This window comes from Lepidochelys kempii, chromosome 18, assembly GCF_965140285.1.
Source record: "Lepidochelys kempii isolate rLepKem1 chromosome 18, rLepKem1.hap1, whole genome shotgun sequence".
Lineage (NCBI taxonomy): Eukaryota > Metazoa > Chordata > Testudines > Cheloniidae > Lepidochelys > Lepidochelys kempii.
In genome coordinates, this window is record NC_136397.1 from 8,045,237 (window position 1) to 8,064,540 (window position 19,304).

The 19,304-nt window shown below is 48.2% G+C and overlaps 1 protein-coding gene across 1 annotated transcript in view; it reads right to left on the minus strand.

Annotated features, from left to right (window-relative positions):
* Positions 1-7,956: 7,956 nt before the first annotated feature.
* The window catches only part of RCC2 (regulator of chromosome condensation 2), a 38,367-nt gene continuing 27,019 nt past the window's right edge, over positions 7,957-19,304 (minus strand). The window contains exons 10-14 of the mRNA XM_073316268.2: positions 17,349-17,529; positions 16,975-17,080; positions 14,559-14,631; positions 12,552-12,629; positions 7,957-11,449 (exon numbers count right to left, since the gene is read on the minus strand). Of these exons, the coding sequence (XP_073172369.2) occupies positions 11,345-11,449; positions 12,552-12,629; positions 14,559-14,631; positions 16,975-17,080; positions 17,349-17,529 (543 nt within the window). The 3' untranslated portion in view covers positions 7,957-11,344. The remainder of the gene's footprint in view (positions 11,450-12,551; positions 12,630-14,558; positions 14,632-16,974; positions 17,081-17,348; positions 17,530-19,304) is intronic.

The window sequence follows — 19,304 nt, forward strand, 5'->3', positions numbered from 1 at the left end:
TCAGGAGTAGGGTGCTGGTCTGATTTTGTAAGCAACTCGTTAAGTATAGTGAAACTTGGGGTACACAAGACAAATCAGACTCCTGAAAGGGGCACAGTCATCTGGAAAAGTTGAGAGCCACCGCTTTAAAGAAGTTATTTGAGTACTTAAGCACAGGGGCCTCCTCACAACCACACCTTGTTGAATTACAAGACGTCAAGGGGCATGCAGGGCTGTAGCTTTTTCCATTTGGAGGGTGAAAAGTAACTTTTCATCACTTCCACTCCAACCATTCAACTTTCAGACCTGGCATGGTAATATTTCTCACAGAGTACATCAAGGGCCAGATGTCCTGAGTTTGGAGAAAACACCTGACTGGACAGTAAAGTTCTGGCCACCTGGAAGTTGACCACCATCCTGTGTTATGTAAAGTTCAAGAGTTCACAGTAAGATGCACGGAGCATATAGGTTTTACATACTCAGTGAACTCTTACGGCGGGGCAATAGATACTGAGTCAATCTGGGCGTAGCATACTCTGTAGTCATACCCTTAAGCTCCTTGTAAAATCTCTTTGCGAGGGCAAAACAACGTGTGTGTTCTTACCCTCCTGTGGCTAACACACGATAACTTAATTAGCGGTTACCATTCAACAAAAAAATCATAGAGTCACTGTGGAGATTTCTCTGAAAACTTCAGCTCAATGCATAGCAGCAAAACGAGCTAACAGAATGTTAGCATTAACGATTAGGAAAGGGATACAACATAAGAAAAATATCATGACATCATTAGGAAAGGTCCAGCAATGAGGATTAGGCAAGTGGTCAGGGATGCAACCCTGTGCTTGGGATGACCTTTAGCTTCTGACTGCCAGAAGATGGGAGGGGAAGACGGGCTGGATCCCTCCAAAATTGCCCTGTTTGTTCTATACACTGCCCCTGAAGGCCTGGTACTAGCCCTTGTTAGAGACCGGATACTGGGCTAGATGGACCACTGGTCTGACACAACATGACTGTTGTTATGACACAATATCCTAGTGAAGACAAAGCCGTTCGTAGCTTTCACCTGTGTTGCAGGTCGAGGTAAAGACTATGAGGGAGCCAAGGGAACCATCAGACCATTTTTTTTTTAAAAAAAGATCACAGTGGAGGATGTGAAGAAAGGGCAGAATTAAACATGCAGCATTTTTGTCACCCAGCGTGCGTCTGAATGAGCTATTTAAGAGCTAGCCAGTGCCGTCACAGTCCGAACGGCAGAGCAATATCCACTTTGGATAAACTCTTCCGAAAGCTTATTCATCTATACGTCGGTGCAGATAATAAACAGTAAGTGCATTGGGCCTATTGCTCCTCTGTCTGTTTTCACACAGATTCAGCTCCTTTGATTTCCAGTAGGGTCAATCCTGACGTACAGCCGTGGGAGAAGAGCATCGGGCCCATTGCATTCCTGTCTTACCCCCTTCATGCGGAAGAGAAAGATCTGTGGACTGTGCTAGGATGCTTTTTTCAGAGTAACAGCCGTGTTAGTCTGTATTCGCAAAAAGAAAAGGAGGACTTGTGGCACCTTAGAGACTAACCAATTTATTAGAGCATAAGCTTTCGTGAGCTACAGCTCACTTCTTCAGATGCATATCGTGGAAACTGCAGCAGGCTTTATATATACACAGAGAATATGAAACAATACCTATTCCCACCCCACTGTCCTGCTGGTAATAGCTTATCTAAAGTGATTTCCAGCACAAATCCAGGTTTTCTCACCCTCCACCCCCCCACACAAATTCACTCTCCTGCTGGTGATAGCCCATCCAAAGTGATAACTCTTTACACAATGTGCATGACAATTAAGCTGGGCTATTTCCTGCATAAATCCAGGTTCTCACATCCCCCCCACCCCCATACACACACAAACTCACTCTCCTGCTGGTAATAGCTCATCCAAACTGACCACTCTTCAAGTTAAAATCCAAGTTAAACCAGAACATCTGGGGGGGGGGGTAGGAAAAAACAAGAGGAAATAGGCTACCTTGCATAATGACTTAGCCACTCCCAGTCTCTATTTAAGCCTAAATTAATAGTATCCAATTTGCAAATGAATTCCAATTCAGCAGTTTCTCGCTGGAGTCTGGATTTGAAGTTTTTTTGTTTTAAGATAGCGACCTTCATGTCTGTGATTGCGTGACCAGAGAGATTGAAGTGTTCTCCGACTGGTTTATGAATGTTATAATTCTTGACGTCTGATTTGTGTTCATTTATTCTTTTACGTAGAGACTGTCCAGTTTGACCAATGTACATGGCAGAGGGGCATTGCTAGCACATGATGGCATATATCACATTGGTGGATGTGCAGGTGAACAAGCCTCTGATAGTGTGGCTGATGTTATTAGGCCCTGTGATGGTGTCCTCTGAATAGATATGTGGGCACAATTGGCAACGGGCTTTGTTGCAAGGATAAGTTCCTGGGTTAGTGGTTCTGTTGTGTGGTATGTGGTTGTTGGTGAGTATTTGCTTCAGGTTGCGGGGCTGTCTGTAGGCAAGGACTGGCCTGTCTCCCAAGATTTGTGAGAGTGTTGGGTCATCCTTTAGGATAGGTTGTAGATCCTTAATAATGCGTTGGAGGGGTTTTAGTTGGGGGCTGAAGGTGACGGCTAGTGGCGTTCTGTTATTTTCTTTGTTAGGCCTGTCCTGTAGTAGGTAACTTCTGGGAACTCTTCTGGCTCTATCAATCTGTTTCTTTACTTCTGCAGGTGGGTATTGTAGTTGTAAGAAAGCTTGACAGAGATCTTGTAGGTGTTTGTCTCTGTCTGAGGGGTTGGAGCAAATGCGGTTGTATCGCAGAGCTTGGCTGTAGACGATGGATCGTGTGGTGTGGTCAGGGTGAAAGCTGGAGGCATGCAGGTAGGAATAGCGGTCAGTAGGTTTCCGGTATAGGGTGGTGTTTATGTGACCATTGTTTATTAGCACTGTAGTGTCCAGGAAGTGGATCTCTTGTGTGGACTGGACCAGGCTGAGGTTGGTGGTGGGATGGAAATTGTTGAAATCATGGTGGAATTCCTCAAGGGCTTCTTTTCCATGGGTCCAGATGATGAAGATGTCATCAATATAGCGCAAGTAGAGTAGGGGCTTTAGGGGACGAGAGCTGAGGAAGCGTTGTTCTAAATCAGCCATAAAAATGTTGGCATACTGTGGGGCCATGCGGGTACCCATAGCAGTGCCGCTGATCTGAAGGTATACATTGTCCCCAAATGTGAAGTAGTTATGGGTAAGGACAAAGTCACAAAGTTCAGCCACCAGGTTAGCCGTGACATTATCGGGGATAGTGTTCTTGACGGCTTGTAGTCCATCTTTGTGTGGAATGTTGGTGTAGAGGGCTTCTACATCCATAGTGGCCAGGATGGTGTTATCAGGAAGATCACCGATGGATTGTAGTTTCCTCAGGAAGTCAGTGGTGTCTCGAAGGTAGCTGGGAGTGCTGGTAGCGTAGGGCCTGAGGAGGGAGTCTACATAGCCAGACAATCCTGCTGTCAGGGTGCCAATGCCTGAGACGATGGGGCGCCCAGGATTTCCAGGTTTATGGATCTTGGGTAGTAGATAGAATATCCCAGGTCGGGGTTCCAGGGGTGTGTCTGTGCGGATTTGATCTTGTGCTTTTTCAGGAAGTTTCTTGAGCAAATGCTGTAGTTGCTTTTGGTAACTCTCAGTGGGATCAGAGGGTAATGGCTTGTAGAAACTCGTGTTGGAGAGCTGCCGAGCAGCCTCTTGTTCATATTCCGACCTATTCATGACGACAACAGCACCTCCTTTGTCAGCCTTTTTGATTATGATGTCAGAGTTGTTTCTGAGGCTGTGGATGGCATTGCGTTCCGCATGGCTGAGGTTATGGGGCAAGTGATGCTGCTTTACTGCCCTCTACTGGCTGATCCAGTCCCTTTGTCCTTTGGTTAGAGCGGAAGATGCAAATTGGGGGTTATGTCCGGATTCCTTATTCCTTCTGGTTTCAGAGTAACAGCCGTGTTAGTCTGTATTCGCAAAAAGAACAGGAGTACTTGTGGCACCTTAGAGACTAAATTGGTTAGCCCCACGCCCCTGATACAGCTGCAGCCGGGTATCAGAGGAGCATTTTCATTGCCACTCACCCTCTCCCTTCACTGTGGGACCCGACCACCTGGCAGCTGCCTGGGGCCCACACGACGGACCCACCTGCCATTTGCTTTAATCCGTTCCACTGCCCCTCAGCTGATTTTACCTCCCTGCCTTGGCTCACCCCACTACCTGCATTCATGCTGCTGGTCACCGCCACCTTCCCATTGCCCATCCCTCACACCCGTCCTCCCTCCTCCAACCCAGCCTCTCCAGCTCTCACTTCCCGTGCTCAGATCCACAACCCAAAGCACCCCCACACCCAGAAACATGCTCCAACACGTGCACACCCAGTTTACGTAGCCACGTAATATTCTTGTAACTTTCATCCTCCCTCAGTCTTGATTGTTGCTACTGCCCATCTCTAAAGTCAGCTCTTTGAGCTGGAACCGTGCCGGACTGGTTCACGGAATGCCTAGCACACTTCCCGTGCTGTAGGAACTGCCAAGATGGGTCAGACCAGGGATCCATATAGTCCAGCCTTCTGTCTGGGACATTGGCCGGTAGCGTTGCCAGATGACCAGTTTTTGACCAGAACACCTGGTCTAAAAGGGACCCTGGCGGCTCCGGTCAGCACCGCAGTGGGGCTAAGGCAGGCTCCTGGCTGCCCTGGCTCCACGTGGTTCCCGGAAGCGGCTGGCACGTCCCTGTGGCCCCTAGGTGCAGGTGCAACAGGGAGGCTCCCCAAGCTGCCTCCGCCCCGCAGCTCCCATTGGCCGGGAACTGTGGCCAAAGGGAGCTGCAGGGCCAGTGCCTGAGGATGTGGGTCGCACACAACACACAGAGTCACCTGGCCGCCCCTGCGCCTAGGAGGCAAACGTGCCAGCCAGCTCCGGGAGCTGCAGGGTTCCTTCCTTAGCCCTGCTGAGCTGCCAAGCGCCTGAGGTAAGCACCACCTGACTGGATCCTGAACCCCCACCTGCACCCCAACCCCTGCCTGGAACCCCTTCCTAACTCCCTCCCAGAGCCCACACCCCAACCCCATCCCTGAGCCCCTTCCCGGAGCCTGTACCCCACAGCTCCTCTCACACCCCAGCCCTGAGCCCACTCCTTGAACCCCTCATTTCTGGCCCCACCCCAGAGCCCACACCTCCAGCCTTCGTCCCCTCCCACACCCCAACCCCCTGCCCCAGCCCAGTGAAAGTGAGTGAGGGTGGGGGAGAGCGAGTGATGGGGGGGGATGGAGTGAGTGGAGGGTAGGGCCTCAGAAGGGGTGCGGCCTTGGGGACGGGGCAGGGCAGAGGCAGGACAAGAGTGCTCAGTTTTGTGATTAGAAAGCTGGCAACCCTATTGGCCGGTACTAAATGGTTCACAGGAAGAGCAGGACACCCTGCAGCGGGTAACTAAAACAGAACCATGCCAGGAGGAAATGCCTTCCTAGCCCCTGCTAGTTAGGGACTGGAGCATGGGGGTTTATATCCCCGCTACATTTTGTAAATTAAGCCTCTTTTTAAGATTAGGAAATTACAAGACATGGCTAATAACCCCCCACGGTTCATAATCCCACAGTACTAGGGGAGAGGCGGTGAAAGGGTTAACTCACATTGTCTTGACAATTTAAACAGCTTTCTAGCATGGAGTCTTTACACTGAAGTGCTTGAGCATGTTTAATTGGGTAAAGCATTGAGACTACATAGGATCCTAGAGCTGAAAAGACTTTCTGATCTAATAAACCCGTTCCGGTGAGTGGATTGCAATCAGTAGCGGCACCCAAGAGACTTCCGTACCAAGCAGATTTTGGGTATTGCGCCTAAGCGTTCCCAGAGGCCTTTGTTTTTAGAAGGGCACAAGTTTTTTTTAACCTCTTGGTTTCTCTACGTAAGAGGGGTCGGCTCGTCTCACCAGCCGCCCTATGTGCTGCCTGGAACAAGTCAAATTCAGTTTGGGGCGCTGAAGAGAAAGGGCAAGGGAATAGAGCAAGGAAAGAGCGGACATGGACACAGGCTCTTGTCCGAAAGGAGCAGTTTGGGTGGTAATACAATGCTTGAGGCGTCAATTTAAGAAATCAAGGAAGAAATCTTGAAGAGCTGTTAGGGTACGAACAGCTGCCAATACTCTACGGCCGCTTCTTACTCAGCAGAGGCTATTCCAATCGTGACTCAGCAGAGGTACAATATCTGAGCATCGTGCCCAAAGCACAGCGACAGAGCATTTGACACCTGTGAGCCCTGCAGAGCCAGGGTCAGCCCTGGGAGAGCGACCGAGACCCTATGCTATCATTAACAGAACTCTAGGGAGCTGTCCAGGTGAAGGAAAGAACCCAGCTTGCACCTCAGAGCCCCAGAGGAGTTTGCAGCAGTGACAACTAGGAAAAACCCTTCTCCCCATGTTTTTATTTGTAAACTGAGGCAGCTGCTGTGGGAGCCGTTGCGGCACAACCGTGGAATCCTGCCCTGCCACTTTTGTGGTCGCTTCTCAGAGAGCAACTGCACTGCAAGCAGGCGCCTATCAGGGCAGGTGAAATTTGCAGTAGTGCTCTTGAAATTCCCTGTTCAGATGTAGGATTACAACCCTCTCCCAGCGACCAGTCTTTTGAAGAGAGACCCCTATCACGCTTCAGAGCAACAGCCGTGTTAGTCTGCATTTGCAAAAAGACAAGGAGGACTTGTGGCACCTTAGAGACTAACCAATTTATTTGAGCATGAGCTTTCGTGAAGTGGGCTGTAGCTCACGAAAGCTCATGCTCAAATAAACTGGTTAGTCTCTAAGGTGCCACAAGTCCTCCTTTTCTTTTTCCTTATCAAGCTGCAGCTGATCTAAGATGACAGTGTTTGGAAGTGGGGTTGAAAGCAGGGAGAACAGAAAACTCCCGTAAGCCTGCTGGATGGCTCACCCTGTAACGCAGAACCTCTTTCCATCAAACTGATGGGAAGCCCAAGAGGCTCAGACTGTCAGCTCTTTGGGGCAGGCACCGTCTTTTTGTTCTGTTTGTACAGCGCCTAGCACCATGGGGTCCTGTCCATGACGGGGGCTCCTTAGCACTTCAACACAGGCATTGCTTTCCCTGCCCTCTACAGACGTTACTATGCTAGCCCCGCCATTTGCTGGTAAAGCGCAAAGGACATTTGTCCGATGTTTAACTATTCCGTGCCAATGACATACTGGGCTAACCCAGCAGCAAATAGGCACAAAACGGCCAAAGACATTAAAAGCTACTATGTTGGCACAGGCTACGGTCAGCAGTGAACAAAAGGCCTGATCTAACTGCAGTTTGGTGGCCTAGGAGGAATGAGTTGGTGGTCTCAGCTGAGTTTCTAGAAATCAGGAACAATGCAAACATTTTGGTGGTTGGCACCCTTGCTAGTTTCAGCAGAGGCCAGAGACTGATTGGGCCAAGGAGACCGAGCTCTGATTGGAAGTGCTTCCTCTAGGTCAGAGGTTCTCAAACTGGCAGGTGAGCCCCTCTCGGGGTGGGGGGTACATCACTGGGGGGGATGAGATGCTTGGGGCGGGGGGAGGGACATGACAGACACCTTACTGCACACATTTTACCCACAGCCGTGAATAACTAGCAATGCTGATTTCTCCAGCCAATCAGGTCCTCAGAGGACGCGGTGTGCATAGAACAGTGTATGTACTTGTGTGGCAGGAGAAGGAGGGGCGCACACAAATACAGACACAACGGGGGGGGCGGGGGGCCCATGATCAAACAAGTTTGAGAGCCACTGCTCTAAGTCGTGAGAGGGGTGCAAGCAAGGAAGATTAACTTTGAAGGGTTTCCTATCAGTATGGCATCTTTTTCACAAGTAAATTCACTCAGGGGAGTAGAAGGGGGAAAATACTGAGGAGTAGCACACATGCCCACTTCCAGGCTATCAACAGAGGCCTCTAAACCAAAAGGTGTACACAATGATGTTGTTTATTTAAACATTTACTCCAAGAAATATAAAAAAAACCCATGAAAATACAATTACAGCACTAACCCAGGAACCTTTCATCTCGTCTAAACCAAAAACTGCTCCAAGATCCTTTTTCTCCGACTCTCTTTCACTCTCCCAAGGTAAGAGCACAAAGAAGGCAGCTGGGGGAGAAGTTAATGAGGAACGTGAATAATGTTTAATTTCTAACTACCACAGGCAGGACTTTGTCTGCCTTGGGAGGTTCAGCCCCTTTTGGTTTGAATAATTTTTGGGTGAAGGTTACTTTAATTTTTTTTTTTTTTTAAATAGCTGAAACAGCTTAATACTAGGTCAGACGGAGAGTTGGCACCTGGCCTCTGGCATGCAAACTCCCAACCCCAGAAAGGGTCCGTAAGAGTTGAGATTTCCAGTGCTGCAGACCAATATCTTGGGAACTGGTCACGGCCAAGTCAAACCTCTGTCCGCTCATGTCCTGCATCTGTTAGTGGGCTAGTAAGTGAGCCAAGGACACAGTCCGAAAGGAGATTTTTGTTCGGGAGTTTGGCATTATACCAAGAAAGACAGACAGGCCACACAACCGTGGAATCCTGCCCTGCCACTTTTGTGGTCGCTTCTCAGAGAGCAACTGCAAAGCTCGGTGCAAAGGTTTTGGTGATGTGGGTGAAAAGGCTCAGGTGAGTTTGATTGTAGCAGAACCTCTGGCCTGGATTTCAATTCTCCAGACAAATCTCTCTTTGAGGCTGACTAATTTAGGGTGTTCCATTTAAGACACTTGGAGGCCCACTGTCAGAAGCACTGAGTGCCTATGACAACAATTGATTTCAAATGGGAGCTCTGGGTGCCTAGTGCATCTGGGGAGAAAAAACAAAGCAAAAGAAATTCCAGGTGACTAAATTAGCCTCCCATAAACACAGGCACTGAAAATTAGTCAGATATTTTGGAAAAATTGCGACCGCACTGTTTGAAGGTGGTTTATAACAACTGTACATGTAGGCACCTGGTTGAACAGGAGTTCAGTTCAGTTTCGTTAAACACTCAGTGCTGCTCCATGCAGAATTAACCAGGTGCAGACACTGCAGCTGGCTACTGCTGTGGTCTGACATCGCAAGGGAAATCCCACTTTTCTAGAAATCCACCTGATCCAAAGTCTATGGAATCACAGAAGTCAATAGAAAAAACTCCTATTAAATTTATCGGGCTTTCAAATGGGCCCTAGATACCTGGCTGGAGGGGTGGGGGGAAGACAGTTAAGATTGAGGCCACTGGATTTACTCAATACTGTAAATGGGAAAGGCTGACTAACATTATTAAACTAGCAAAGCAAAGACTCCATTGAAGAACTTCTCCACCCAGCTGCTTTCCATGTTCAAGGAATTTTTTACTTTAAACACAATAAACAATGTTTTTTGCAGCAAGTACTGCAAGAATCCCAGAACTGCAGTGTACCAGGATGCTAGCAAACATTGCCTCTAGAGATCAGTGCAGCTTGCTAGGGTAACGAGAAAGGAAAAGCCATTTGTGTGGAGACAGAGCAGAGCACTCTGTTAAAAGGCACCTTTGTTTCTCCAGGACAGTGCAGAGTATTGGAATAGAAGAAACTTTTGATGGGTATCTGATCGTAATCGAAAAATAATAAACCTCCAGACCGTCCAGGGCTGGGAGCTCTTTGCATCTCTCCGCCAGCAAAACCAATTTGGTTCAACAGCTGCTCAAGAATCAAATCGAGGGCCAAGTCCCTGCTGGTGGAACTGCTGTCCATTTTCACCAGCAGAGTCTGGCCCAGCACCTGCTCCAACACCCAGTTTGGAGGAATTGGATGCGACTGTATAGACAGGGTTCATGGGTCAGCAGGAGGCAGTAATTTCCAAGGGGAGGAAGACAAAGGATCCCCTAACGAATGCCTGCAGCGAGCTGGTAAAAAAAACCGCAAGTTTTTAGGGAAAAAGACGTTTATTGAAATGTCAGCGCTGAGGGGTTGTTTTCTGACTAATTCTAACCCCCCTACTGTCAGAGGCCCTGATCCTCCAAAGACTTACACACATGCTCAGCTATGCGCTCAGAGCAGCCCACTGACTGCAGTGGGACTCCTTATGTCTAGTACGTATTAAGCAGGCAAATAAGACTTACTTGATCAAGGCTCATGTCTCACCGACCAAAGGGAGAGGCCTGGGCTGCAAAGTTCTGATCTAACCCTCCCATCCCCAACAAATTCAGCGGTGTTTGAATCCTGGGTTTTTATTTAGGCCCCATCTCTGAAGACTTCAGACTCTCAAAGAAAACATCAGTGAGGCAAATTGCTATGAAAACCTCACACAAAACACAATTACCCTTGGAATCAACCTCACTTTGAATCAACTTCATTTACAATCAGCACTCAGGAGCACCACTCGTGACAGCCTTTTCATAAGTGACCACAGGTTTTGATGCCTGACTTGACATACCTAGGGCTTCATTTTTCAGCGTGGGTGAGCACCTGCCGATCCTGTTGTTTTCAACTGGAGCTGTGAGTGCTCTGCTGAAAAACGAGCCCCAAGGTGTGTCAGATTTTGGGGTACCCATCTACCAAGGCACCAGGTGCTATCTGAATGTGTTGATCTAGATTTTGTCTTGATGGAGGTTTTTAATCTGAATGGAAACAATTTAAGTCGCACAAAAAGGTCAACGCTTATGAAACAGCCATGAAATAGGTGGCAGACAGAGTCCCGCAGCTTAATCTACCAAGGGGTTACACAGCTGGATGCCCGCTCCTTGGGGCTTATGTCAGACGCTCCTCACACAGAACAGAGACCAGCACATTAAAACTAGAGAGATGAAAATGTAAATTTGATTCTGGAGAGAGATCTCAGCAGTTGACTGCCTCAGTTCACCAAAGAGATGGCCCCATAGACACTCAGGGTAGATTTTCAAAGGCACACAGGGCTATTAGGGGTTTAACTTCCATTGAAAGGCAATGGGAATTGGGTGCTTACGGCCATTTGTGCCTCTCCAAATCTTCCCCCAAGCTCTTAGTGGCAACTGGGACTCTCCTCAATTCAATGCAACAAGCGCCATGTGGCCCTTCTTATGCGTCAGCAGCTGTTCCACTGCTCACCAAAGTACGTGGGGTTTATATGCCAAAAGGTCCTGCCATTTTCATCGGAATAGGAACTCGTGAGCCAGGAGCAAATGTCAAACGTTTAAAAGAACTGAACACTTTGGAAATGATACAGTAACAGGTAGTTAAAACTGTGAATCGCTTATAAAATTGAACCTCGGAAAGGCTAACAAAAAGCTTCGGTCAGGTCTCAATGCCGGTCTGCAATCTCTTTCGGTCCCAGTGCACATTGGAAATGACAGCTGCCATGGCAGGGGGGCGCGGGGCCCTGGCCTTATCAGAGGGTGCGGGGGTTATATTCAGGAAGCTTCTTTAGTTTCTCTTTCTCCACTTCGCTTTCATCCCTGGCTATCACCAAAGAATGGGCATAGCCCATCGCCACCTGGGTAGACAGAACAAAGCATTTGCCACCATAAAGGTTATACTGGATTTCCATTGCTAACGAACTGCCGAGTTGGGAGGTCTAGTGGGTACAGCATTGGCCTGCGATTCAGGAGATTGGGTTCTAGTCCCGGCTCTGCTGTGTGACGGTGCCTCAGTTTCCCCAGGCATAAAATGGAGGTAGTGATACTGATCAGACTGTAAGGCACACGGAGTTCTACTGATGACAATTGCTGTGTAAGAGCCAGGGAAACCACAAGTCTTTTTATGATCAGTGGCTTCTTATAACTCACCTTTGGAGGAACAATGTGCAAGGACTAGCAAAGCGCACAATTGCTAGATTCCAAAGCCTGAAGGGATCATTGTGATCATCTATTTTGGGGAAGGTGGTCAGACTAGTTCCTAGTGCATATCTTTTAGAACAGCATCCAGTCTTGATTTAAACTACACCCCATCCCTACGTTCCTCTAACTCCTTGTGAGAGGTTTGCTGACACACCACATTCATTGCATCTATCATGGGCGCCATGGTGACACGAATGATGGACACCATCTCCCTGCTTGGGTATCCGCATAAGGGATGGAGTAGGAAGTCTGGTCAATTTCTGTGCGGATTTAAAATGAATGGATTAATGAACATTAACAAGCGTCTACTCTACACCTACGGGGATTTTACTCCATTTTACAGCCCTCCTCCCCACTTGTTGTGCATACACATGGCACATACCCAACCCAGAAACAATCTGTTTGAGCCAGGTTTCTACTTGTGCAGTCCTCTCTGAGAGCAGCAATACACAGATACCTACACACTGTCTATACACAGACGCCTTTCCATTACCTATGGAAAACAGACTCCCCTGCACTTCCCTCCACCTCCAGTTGCTGGTGTATTTTGCATAGGACAATCCCATTACCCAATATCCTGAGGTTAAACAGGGATCTCACTGCCATGCTTCGAAGCATCAAAGCAGAGTATTATGAGGAACGGGATTATGAATAGGGCGCTGATTTTCAGAAGCATGAGATGTGAAATGAACCTCTCAGGCTGCAATCCAGTCTGCTATGCTAACAGCTCATGTTTTTATTTGCTGGGTCTGCTCTCACCTGCTCTGGATAAATTCCATCTAGGGTTTTCACCTCTTGGGCTGCAGTAGAAGACTTGGGTTTATGGTCTCCATAGCCCTGTGAAGATAAATGCAGAAGGGGACTTGTAAGATCAGAGGGTAAACCACAATCTAACCATTGTCCAAGAGGCTGGATTGTGTTATTTGGCCCATTCCCTTGGTTTTCACTGGCTTCTGGAGTAGCCCCATGGAATAACCAAAGGTACGGAGCTTAGCAATTCTCCTAGGCAAGTTTAACTGCTTGCAAGGGCAGCAGACACACAGGAAGAACTAGCAATTACAAAAAAAATTTCCTGAAGACCAAGAGGAAAAAGGCTCTGGCTTCTAGTTTGTATTTTATAAAATCCTTGGGTTTTTTGTTGGTCCTACAAAAATGGTTCTGCAGAGGAAAACAAAGCAGGAATTGGTCCTGCTTCGAGCAGGGGGTTGGACTAGATGACCTCCTGGGGTCCCTTCCAACCCTGATATTCTATGATTCTATGAAACTGTTATCCCCAAAGCAAGACTGCCAGCATGTGAGTGGCGTATTGATGCTGGGGCATGAGGAAAGGACACCTCACCAACAACTCAGAATTATGTTATTTTCAGCTTCATTTGGAAAAGGGGTAGGCAGGCCAAAGAAACTTCGTTTTCCAAACTTCTAAGAGTAGCAGTCAAATGCGATGAGCAATGGGACTTTGATAAGGCAGCTAATCAATACGTCAAGGGGAAAAAAAAAAAAAAAAGGATCAGAACAGCTAAATCAGTATGAAACAAAAAAGCCAATATGGTGGCTAAATCTTGAAACCACTGAAAATTCAAAACACTGCAATGCACGCACAGAGAAATCCAGAGTCACAAGCAGTCTAGCTCTACCCCAGTCACTTGGGACACTGAGAATTCGAACCAAGAAGGCAGATATACAGTCACCATACAAAAGTATAGCACGGGGGTGGCCAAATTTACTGGCCCCCCGAGCCACATACAACACTCTTCAGAAGTTTGAGAGCGTGGGCACACCTGCCGGGAGCTGGAGGTTGGGCATTCAACCCTGCTCCTGCTGCTGCTGAAGCCCCGAGCCCTGGCAGGTGTGCCCCACAGGGCTGAAGCCTCAAGACCCCCCTCCCCACTGGGCAGAAGCCCCTTCTGCACCACCCTGCTGCAAGGCAGAGGTCCTGAGCTTCCCCGCTCCCAGTCTGGTAGATGAAAATGGGGGGGGGCTCCGCGAGCCACACTTTAATGGTAAAAGAGCCGCATGTGGCTCGCAAGCTGCAATTCGGCCACCCCAGCATAGAGGAAGTAGTCAAACTATGATTTCCCTGGGAAAATGGTGCATATTAGATAGTTATGTCACACTACCCCAGCCCTCAAATAGCTCTTAAGGAATGAGATAGAAGGGCTGTTACATGGGCTCAAAAAAGTGGTGAGATAAAACATTCGATAATTAGACACAAGAAGTGCATTAGGGTGAAGCCAATTGCCTTCTAGAGGTTGTTAGGCACAAGGCAACGCTGAGTGTTTCCAGTTATTTGGGAAGCCAGTTCTCACTGAGATACAGAACTCACTTGGGTTTATGAGTTAAGTGCACCCACGCATCCCTCTCCTCCCCTTCTCTCCTGCACAACCTCCCTGCTTCCAGAAAAATTCACTTCGGAATATTTTGGTAATTTTCTCTGGGAGAATACTTGGCATAGTTGTGTGTGTAGGAGTGAGCAGAAAGGTACGTTTCTGTGTAGCACTTCATCTCTGTGTAAATTACCTATTATTGCATCTTCCAGGCTAACTTTTCAACATGTGCTACAGGAAAAAATTTTTCCCTTTAATAACTAAATTAAGGAGGACAGTGACCATATAAAAATACAACACCCCACTAATGTAGCGATCACAGGATTACAGCAGTCCACTTGTAATGCTGTTTCTCCCCATCTCTTTGCTTGCAATCTTATCTTCTCTGGTACCGGACCAGCCTGGCTAGGGTTTCTGTGCAAGTCCACAGCTGCCTTCTTACCAGTTCACCGAAGGTCGGAGATGGGCCCCAGCTGATTGTGCTCTCATCTGCAGCCACTATAATACTGCTCTTCCTGAAACAGGTACACAGGCTGTTACTGCTACACGATCTGCCTTCACGCCCGCCCCCCGGCAGCCCCATTTTTTCGTTTCCCATGCCAACTGGCTGCTTGGTACCAGAAGAGAATTTCCCCAAGTATTTTTGGATGCTTTCTTCCTCAGATGCAAACCCTGGTCCAGCTGTTTTCCAAAGTGCTGCAAGGCCTGATCCAGCTGCACCTGGCTTGGGTGGGTGGATCCTTGTGGAGCCCCACTGAAGTCAGAGGCCCGCCTCAAAATGGAGCCCCATAACTATTCATTCCCGAACGCAGCGTTTCTCAAACGTGGCCACCAGCGGAGTTTGTGTGTGGCCACGACAGCGTCCCAAGCATTGGCAGAGATTGGGGCAAAGCAGCGCCCCCTCCCTGCCCCGTCCAGCTCTTGCTCCTGAATAGCGGTTACCAAGGGCAGCGAGAAGCACTGCCTTAGTTTTGTGCTGGCCCTGCCAGCGGGGATCAGCGCCCTGCACCACCCAGCCTCTTCGGGGGCTCTGGGCAGCGCCTCTGGAGATGCACGGGGCCAGTGTGCACAGCGCTGGAGGTGGCTCGTCAGCTATGGCATTCGGTCCCAAGAACAGTCCCCTGGGCAGCTACCCTGCTCCCACCCGGCTGGGACATGAGGAGCCTGCAACTCTGCAGGTGGCAGGTGAGTTCCTGACCCGCCTTCCCTGGGCCAGGCTCTCACTGAAGGGCACGGGAAGCAGGGATAGAGAGCCGAGTTTGTCAGAGCCGCCACCAGCAAGAGTTGGTGGCCTAAATTTGTTGAGAGAAGCCCTGTAACATACTCAAGATAAAAACCTTTAACAGAAAATCAAGGAGAGGTTGAACAAACATTAGGTCTTAAAGAGATTCTCTTCCCATGTCTACTAATACTATGCTCCCACTCCAACAGAAGTCAGGCAAGTCAGAGATCGATGTTCATTTGAATGAACATCCATGTATCAGAAGTTGCTTGCTTTTTAGCGACAGAAGAACATGCAGGGGAATGCCTGGATCGAGAGAGTGGGGAAAGAAATCTTTAAGTCACAGTGTAAAGATTTACTCTCAAAGTTTGTAGGGCCCTTAGAGGTCACGTGCTAGGTTTCTTCATTGCAGCATAGTAAAATTAGTAACAGTATATTTACAGGGGGACTTTTCAAACAGATCCCGATGTTCCCCACTCTGAAGAGCTTGCAGTCACAGAGAGACAAGACAAAGATAGGTGTGTCGTGAGACAACAGGCCAGATAAGGGAGAGGGTGAAGAGGATAGGAGACCAAGGAGGAAGGATTCCTGGAGAAAGAGGGTTTTAAACAGGTGAGGAGGAGATAGAATCATTCTATTTCTCACGGACCTCTAATCAAATGCTCATGCTGCTCACAAACCTCCCATTAATACAAGCAGAAGCATCCTCTAAGCAACCTAGAAACACTGAACAGCACCCCCTCTTCCACACACACACAGGATTGCTGGAGAATGGATGAGATTTTAAGAATACACTGATTAAAACCTGTTTAATGATCACTTGATTTGAAGATTTGCCTGCGGTGTTGGAGCCTTGTTGGTCACAGCATATTAGAGAGACCAGGTGGGAGAGGTCATATCTTTACAGAGCCAACTTCTGTTGGGAGAGAAGCTCTGTGTAGCTCCAAAGCTGGTCTCTCTCACCAACAGAAGATGGCCCAATAAAAGACATTACCTCACCCACCTGGTCTCTCAAAGATTTGACAGTTTCTCCCCCACGCTCAACTGACTGCAGCAACCATACAACCCCCCACAAAACCCATCATCCCAACCCCAGAGCAGGAACTGGAAGGTCAGACATCCCATGATGGGTTCTCCACCCTTCCTCATGAATCTAAACAAAGACGTCGTCAGCTCCCTCCCAGCACAGGGCAAGGCAACAAGCCTTTTCTAGGAGGAGATAGTTGCACCCAGACATTCGTTTATCGTGGGCCATTTCCCTCCACCCTTGCTTTAACCAGGCCTCAGACCTCCCTTCCTTTTCTACTGCTATTAAGAATACTCACCCTATGTATCCAGCAGGTTTTCCCCTAGCACAGGGTCAAAAAGCAAGCAAACAAACAAACTCATCACCACTACCTGGATCCATCAAGCAGAGCTGGACCCAAGCCCTGGATAATCGAATCAGATCTCTGTGTCTGTAAATATAACTAGTCAGGAAGAGCCACTTCATGGGGCCAGATTCGCTGCTCCTACTATCAGCCCCTTCTGTCCTTGGATCTGCCAGCTAACAGCACTACTTCTACGATGTCATTCAGGCAAGCTGTGGGCAACGGTTCCCACCTCCTCATTTCTGGGGACAGGAGCGGTCACTTACCCACAGGCCAAGCTGCGGATTTTCCAGCCACAGAGGTCCTGCACAGCTTTGGGGTACATGGTTGACTCACGGGAGGTGTTTGTGGCTCCCCAGAAAAACAGGCCACCTGCAAAAGAGAGCAAACAAACCAACCAACATCAGACTCGGAGATATTCTCGGACACAGAAATCCATTCGAAATGCACAGACGCTATAACACATGCTGGTCAATCACTCCAGGTTTTGTTTTAAAGATACCGGGAAGATTCATAAGTGAGCTCTCCCTGAATGGAGACAAAGGCTGTCTATTGGAGCATGGCTCTCACAAGACAGACTTTGTGGGGAATGATGGCTTTATGCCAAGGCCCATCTGCAAAGAAAGACGGGGCAACTGACCTGTTTCGCTGACAGCAAAGGAGCAGGTGTAGCCAGCGTAGATCTGAGCTGCCCCACGGCCCGGGAAGTCAAAGAGCTTGACCAGCCGTGGCACCATCTCGTCCTTCTGCTCAGCATGGCCCAGCCGGCCGTAGCCACCAAAGCCCCAGGAGAACACACGCTTCTGGGAGTCTAAAACAAGCTGCAAAGGGACAGATGGTGACATGCAGTTGGGTTTAGACACAGGAAGATGTCTCCCCACCATGCAGCTATTTGCAGAATGGATTATTCGTTCTGCTCTACAGATCTTGGCAGACAACCAAATGCAGTTTATCAGAGGCATAAAGATAACCTGTGGCGAATTCTACACTGCAGGGGCTAAAACCACTGAGATGATGCATTTAATACAAGGACATTCCACTATTTTCTCTGCCAACTATTCCATTCTTCCCCTCTTATCTTAATTGTTGTTAAGTCACATGTCTTCCCACTCCTCTCCTGGAGTAATAAAGCCAGAAGCAAAAAGGGCTAGGTGTCTAGACAGCTGGGTAATTCCGTCAATTTCATACTCCAATATTGATTAAACTGGAGAAAGAGCAAACAAGCTGAGGACCCTGACACCTCCCCCAGGATTCCTGCTCAGAGCTTTTGTGCTGCTCTATACAGAGCTACTCAACAATGGGCCATAAAATCCCAGGGCTCTGCCTGGTGCATTTACACAACAATTAGAATTTAGCTGCCACCCAAGATGTGGCCTCCAGTACTAGAGGGGTTAAGTCACATGGCAGCTCTAGTCAGATAAAACGTCTCAGCAACAATAATTGCAAAAGACATTTATACTTCAGGCATTCTGTGGGTACACATGTATCTTTTCCTCCGTTATTTGCTTAACAAGTCCGTCTGTCTCTCAGCAAGCTATTACAGAGTGGATTTTCAGGTTTGGAGGGGGTTTATTATTTTTAATCTATGATTACGCATTTCAAACCACTAAATGGTAAGGATTCAAACGACTCAAATTGGATTAGGACACCTCCCACACAAAGTAAAAATCATAATCTGATTACACCAAGATTGGACTCAAACCCTAAGCAGGGCAGGGAGAAACAGAAGGTTTGTGCAAGCGACGGCCTATATTACAGATTAGCGTCAGCAGATTTAGCACATTTCCCATCCTTCCACTGTGTGAATTACCGATTCTAAGAAAAGGTGTCTGACTCCAACTATCCCTAGAGAAGTTTCAACATGTACCAAGACAAAGTTGTGATCAAACCTTTGTGCCATTGGCTAAAGCCTTGCAAATAGTCCACAGTCACGGGATTACAGCCTTAAGTCTGGAATGAACATACTTTTAGGGTAGGTCTGCACTTGGGAGCTGGGGATGGGACTCCTAGCTAGCACACCGAATGCAGAGCGTAGCTGCAGCAGGACAAACAGAAGAATGTGCCAGCAGCCCTGAGCATGTGCCGATCAGAGACCACAGGCACATACTGGAGTACTGTGTCCCGTTTTGGGCCCCACACTACAAGAAGGATGTGGAAAAATTGGAAAGCGTCCAGCGGAGGGCAACAAAAATGATTAGGGGACTGGAACACATGACTTTTGAGGAGAGGCTGAGGGAACTGGGATTGTTTAGTCTGCAGAAGAGAAGAATGAGGGGGGATTTGATAGCTGCTTTCAACTACCTAAAAGTGGGTTCCAAAGAGGATGGATCTAGACTGTTCTCAGTGGGAGCAGATGACAGGACAAGGAGTAATGGTCTCAAGTTGCAGTGTGGGAGGTTTAGGTTGGATATTAGGAAAAACTTTTTCACTAAGAGGGTGGTGAAACACTGGAATGCGTTACCTAGGGAGGTGGTGGAATCTCCTTCCTTAGATATTTTTAAGGTCAGGCTTGACCAAGCCCTGGCTGGGATGATTTAGTTGGGGTTGGTCCTGCTTTGAGCAGGGGGTGGGACTAGATGACCTCCTGAGGTCCCTT